Genomic DNA, 6,000 nt, shown 5'->3' on the forward strand with positions numbered 1-6,000 from the left:
CACATAGGAGGTCCTCAAATAGCACTTGTTGAATAGAGGAGTCTATTTCCCCCACCAGACCAAAAGTAACTCAAGGCTAGACAAATGCTTCCATCATTTCTGCACCCTGATTATTATCCTGATAATATCATACCCTGACAATATATCTCATACACACACACACACACACTTCTTTTTGTGTCATTCTGCCTACTAGCATTTCTTCTGCACAAGGCACTCATCTTCCTGATTGCCAGGGACGGCACCAGTATACATTAACAGGAGGCTGATCACTGATGCATTTTCTCAGAGCTGAGTCCCCACCTACTTCTAAAAAGGTAGATGGCATAGATATCAAGAGATCATCCTTAAGGCCTCACATGTGACCAGTCAGAAAATGGGAAAGTCACCTTGCCTCCACATATTCCATATTCCTCACCATAGCCTTTCCCTTAATATATCCCTCCAGACTTCCCCCAAGCTGTTGCTCATTCCTGGTAACAGCTAAATCAGTTGGCCATATTGTACTGGTTTGCTTCAATGTGTTTGTTTACTAGTTGAGGCCTGCATTAAGGGCAGGATTATTTCACGGTGCTCGGCTGCCTGGCTCTCTTCCAGCTCTCTCCTCTCCTCGTCTCTCACTGTGCAAAATGGCAATCTCTTTCTACCTCTGAAGGCACGAACATCCTGAAAGTTATTTGACTAGCATGTAATTCTCTGTGCTCATGAGATTGTCTTCACTGACTTCTGTGGCCTCAAGTTAGATAAGTGCCCATCAAAAATAACTACGCCAAATGTACCTTTATCCCTGTTCGCTTCAGTTACTGTCTCAGCCCATGCTCTTCCCTCTTTTTGTCCTATTATTGCACTGCAAATGAAACAAGGGCCGCTATTTGAATGAGCACGGAAAGATAATATGAACATGATTTTATTTAAAATGTCACTTTTCCAGTATTCCATTTGGTTTGTTCTTTATTAACCACAGTTCCATTGTTATAAAAATTATATTAATAAACTACCCTGGGTCTTGAAATTTCAGACAGCTTCCATGTTCTCTAAGCAACCAAAATCCCATGGTTCCTAATTAAAACATTCAATTACTTGGTGAAATCCAACTAATGTCCACATAGCATACTTTCCTTGCCATAGTGCTTTATGGTGCCTCATAGCATAGTGCTGTCCTTAAGTTTCTAGGGTAAAAAAAAGAAACCCTTTGCCAATAGGGGGAAAAAAAGAAGTTTTTGAATCTATAGTACAAAGACTTCAAACTGCATTCCACAGTGTGTTATTTTCTTTCCAGAAAATTCTAACACTATATAATTACTTTTGTATGGAAAATGAATAATGTAAGCTTCTAAAAACAGCTAGACTGAAACCATCCAAATCAGACAGGCCTTTCCTGAAACCAAATGAAATATCAAATGAGAAAATATCTCTATGAGAACAAAGCTCCTGAATTATTATTAAATAGAGATGCAGCATAGTGGGGGAGAAAGTTACATGAAAAAAAAAAGTGTTTTCTCCTCTATGTGTCAGGGTTTGTCTGCTTCAGAGAAACTGTAACATTGATCGGACCCCAAAATGTCACAGAAAAATACCAATCAGAAATGCATCGAGGATCTTGCACGGTTTCTGGTTAAAAATAACAGCAAAAACATCAATTAGGCTCCATCTATTGCGACAGAAACGCATTGATACAAGAAAAGCGAGATCCCACCTGCATGGGAATTAAGCCGCAACTAGTCCCCCAATTCGGAGAAAAATGAGCTTCACTTTGGTCGCTGGCTGAACTAATTCCAGCAAAGATAGCCAGTGGGGTTTGTGTGTTGGGGGGAGGGGGACAGAGTAGAGCGCACCTCAACGCCCTCCCCGCGAAACTGCTCTAGAAATGTGAAAGCATCCGCGCCGCACGACCCCCCCCTTAGCTGGGAGAAAGCCTGTGCAGAACCGAGAAGCCTACTCAGGCTGAGAGGGAGCCGCGACGTGCCGCCGGCCGCGCGGGAGCTTGGCCCTGTCGCGCCTCCCGCTTGCACACACCCCACCCCCAGTCGTTTGCACCGGTCTCTGGCTCCAGGCGCCGGCACTCGGAGACCTGAGCAGGTTTCTCTCTGCCCGGGGTGGAGGACCTCGCAAAGACCTTTTCGCAGGGGTAATTCCCGCGCTGGCGACGTCTCGACAGCCGGAGTGAACGAGCAGAGCCGGCCTGCGCCGGGACCCAAGTCTGCCTCTGCCGCCCCCGCCGGCCCCACCCCCGAGCCTACCCAGCCAGCGCGCCCCGCGCCCCGCCTGCAGCCCGGCACCCAGTAGGGGCTGGGGGGAATGCAGCACCTAGGGCTGACTTTCCGCTAAGTAAACAGCCATGGCAGCCTTCCCCTTGGTGGTAAATGAGCCAGAGGTGAGCCGGCCGACGGCCGCCCGGAGCGCTCACCCGGTCCCCCCGGCGCTTCCGACCCCAAGGCTGCCACTGTTTCCAAACTCCTAGGCGCAAACGGCCCGGGCCCCCGTTCTCTCTCGTGGTTCAGCACCGAGAACAACGGGCATACTTTTCGCCCCAGCGGCCCCACCGCCAGGAAGGTAGCGTTAGCGGTACCGGCAGGGCTGCAGGTGTCCGGACCGCGCGCCCTCCCGCATCCCACCCGCTCCGGTGCCTGGAACAAGGCAGCCCCGCGGCGTCTTACTTTTCTGGCTGGAGTAACCCGGGTAATAGCCATAGTAGCCAGTGATCCGCAGGATCCGGTCCTCGATGGTGGCCACCCCGTTGGGGGCCGCTTTGACATCCATAGAGAGCGCGGGGCGGCGGCCCCGGGCGCGGCAGGGCGGAGAGCGCAGCGCGGGGCCCGGGAGCTGGTGCAGGTGCTGCTGCCGCCGCCGCCGCCGGTGCTGATGTTGCAGCTCGTGCTCCCGCGCCCGGGCTCTGACTCCACCGCCCGGCGCAGCACCGGCTCCGCATCACAGCGGCGGCGGCGGCGGAGCGGCCCCCACTCGGGCCGGCGTCTCCGTCAGCCTGGCAGCTCTCCCGCCCGCCGCCCGGCGCACTGCTGCCCGAACAGCGCCCCCTCACCTCCGACGCCCACCGCGGCCGGGCGGGTGTGGGCGCCCCACCTGGCCGCAGACTCTCCTCGTTAACCCTTCTGCCGTCCTTCCCCGGGGACTAGACATCCCCTAACCCCACCTGCCAGAAGGGATGCCCTGTCCGGGGGCGTGGGAGGAAAAGAGAAGGTGAGCTGGTGGCAGGGGCTCAGGGAGGCCCCCTGGGTGGAGGGGTGGAGATGGAAGAGATCGAAGCGGAACCAAGTGTTAATGTGAGAGGTGCACCGTCGCTCGGGAAGATGACACCTCGGGGGCGCCCCCGGGGCCTGGTCCCCGCTAGGCGTCTGCACCACCTGGGATCAGCTGATGCGCAAGTGTTCCCAGGAGTTAATCAGTAGTCCAAACTTGCCTAGACGACGAGGAGTCTTTTTCTAAAGAAATGAAAAGAAAAATGAGGCCTCCGCAGGTGGCACGTGGAGTGATTATCCCGGTATTGCGGACACGGAGACTTTCAAAGATGAAGCCCTCAAGTCTGACGGTCCATGTCCCGACCCTCCAGCCTCCCAGCGAAAACATCAAAGGCTAGGGAGACTCAGCTGTGCACAGCATGTTTATTTTGCCAGTTTCAAATGCCCTTAGGAGAAATGATTTTCTCCCTTTATTGCCAAAAACATCAGGGGGGAAGCCCTTCAAACTGTAAATATCTGGACGGATGAAAGTTTTAGCTACAGCCTAGAGACTTTCCATCTGAGTCGAGAACGTCCTTGAGCTGTGTGTTCAGAGCCAACACCCTCCCCTCAGGTGTAACTCTTCTGTTTTCGTGAGATACCCACCGGGTTAGAATCAGTGAGTAGTGGAGATGATTTCTCTATTCAGTTGGTAGTCACAGCCTCCTGAAAACAATCTTCAAAATTTCAACTCAGAAACTAAAGGGGATGGGGGTTCAGGTGTCAGCTCATCAGCTTAGAGGTCATTATGTTCATTTTCCATCCAGACCCAGTTTAAGACACATCCCTGCCAGATTTCACATTTCTAAAATTTAGGGAGGAGGTGGGGGGGGGGGAACAAGTTGACCTCAGTGCCCCTTCAGAAACCTCCAAAGAGCCAATCACAGCATTCTGCCTTCAAGCATTTTCCCCATTGTGTGTATATCCTTAAGTGGGAAGAAATGTGCAAACTTTTTAAAAGATGAATTAGATTTAAGCATAGGAAAATGCAGTATTAAATTCCACAACGTGTTAAGGGGTTTCATCCAGACACAAAGCCTAGCACAGATTTTTGAGAGTGGAGTGAATCTGAAATGATTGTGGCTGGAGAAGGGAGGGTTCATAAAGTAGCCAATTTCCTCCCACACCTGCTTCCTGGGCCCGGAAAGATGGAAGGAACTTAAAGGTCAAAATGAACTTAAAGGAAAAACCAACCTTGGATGCAATGGTGAGGAACTGAAATTCAAAGCAAAAATGGAAGGATTATGCCTTTATACTCTGCTGCCCAACACCCCACCCCCGACAGTGATTTTCAGCACACTTTGGTACTTTTATTATTTTTATTTCGGTGGCAAACCTTATACAAAATGTATGCATTGTACATGGTGAAATGGATTGTTCACACTAAGATGTCCCTTTTGTTTAAAGTTACTATAAGACAAATTTGCCTGCATTACATCTAATATGTGTTTAATAACATCATAATCCATAGCATATTAATATATCAATGATTCAATGAGAGAGAAATTAAGAAACTACTCCAGCAAAAACCTTCTGGTGTAATAGGAATATGAATATACACAGACTTTAAAGACAAGTGGTTTTGCCCTATTAATGCTTATAACTTATTTTACCATAATGTATTTAAGAGCTAAATTACACTTACTCTGTAAATTATTGCCTTCTTCCTAGTGTTGCTTTGTTTTTAGAAATGTCCAGAGTAGTGGTTAGAAATGTACTTAACCGAATCTCATCATTCGTACAAACAGCAAATTCAGCATAAATTTAAATAATGTAAATATTATACCCACAAGAGTCTATGTTTCCTAAAATAAATTATTTAAAAAAATCTCTGACTGACCTGGGAATTAATTTCAAAACAGCAGAGCATTTACAAGTGTCTCCCTAATCATCTGTAATAGGGTGACTAAAACAGTAAATGCAAGCACATACCACAGTCTAGGCCACACATTTTTTTAATGGAACTGAAATTCTACAATTATTAATTGATCAACAATGAGAAGCAAATTTCTGCTAGTTGATAAGCACTCTCTGTTGCATATGAGAAAAGTTTTTTAACCTTTCAAATTTCACGTTGCATGTCATTAAAAGTTTATGGAACTTCTTTTGAGGGGAAGAGAATTTTTACAAAACATTTTTATGTGGTCAGCCCACCAGTGTTCACAAACCCAAATACAAAAATTGAAATTTACAAAATGTGAAATACCCGAGTGTCTCAAATCTGTTCTGAAAAAAATGAGGAAAGATATAATTGAACAAATGAAGACTGAAGGTGGTTATTTGATTCGAAAATGGTTCCTCATAGTAGCCAGTTTCACACAGCCAATTTCCCTATTAAATCAAATAGTAAATCAATTTTCCATGTAAATCATAACTCAGTTTAGAAAAATGTGGTTTGTAGGCAGGAATATTTCTAATGCATTATTAGCACAGGACATCTGTCTATGACTCCAAGTGTGTTTTAATAGCTAGACCATACTCACTTTGATCATCTAACCAAGTCAGATTAGGTATTCATACTAATTGAGTATATAAAACTTGACCATTTGTGTTATAAAAAAAAAAAGGCATATGATTTGTAAAATGGTTTATATGATAGTCACTTACAATCTTTGTGTCTGATGCTAAAATAACTATACCAAGGAATAACATTAAAAACCATGATCACTGAACATAAATTCTATTCAAAGATGTACAGTCTGTCGTAAAATCATTTTAAAAGACTGCATCAGCCTTTATACTTTGGAAGGGTTAGTAAAATAAA

The 6,000-nt window shown here is 46.5% G+C and overlaps 1 protein-coding gene across 1 annotated transcript in view; it reads right to left on the bottom strand.

The window, feature by feature from the left end:
- SLC35F4 (solute carrier family 35 member F4) overlaps positions 1–2,982 on the bottom strand; it is a 247,591-nt gene extending 244,609 nt beyond the window's left edge. The window contains exon 1 of the mRNA XM_042989787.1: positions 2,658–2,982. Coding sequence (XP_042845721.1) covers positions 2,658–2,760 — 103 coding nt within the window. The 5' untranslated portion in view covers positions 2,761–2,982. The remainder of the gene's footprint in view (positions 1–2,657) is intronic.
- Positions 2,983–6,000: the final 3,018 nt, after the last annotated feature.

This window comes from Panthera tigris, chromosome B3 (assembly GCF_018350195.1).
Source record: "Panthera tigris isolate Pti1 chromosome B3, P.tigris_Pti1_mat1.1, whole genome shotgun sequence".
In the NCBI taxonomy this organism is placed as follows: Eukaryota; Metazoa; Chordata; class Mammalia; order Carnivora; family Felidae; genus Panthera; species Panthera tigris.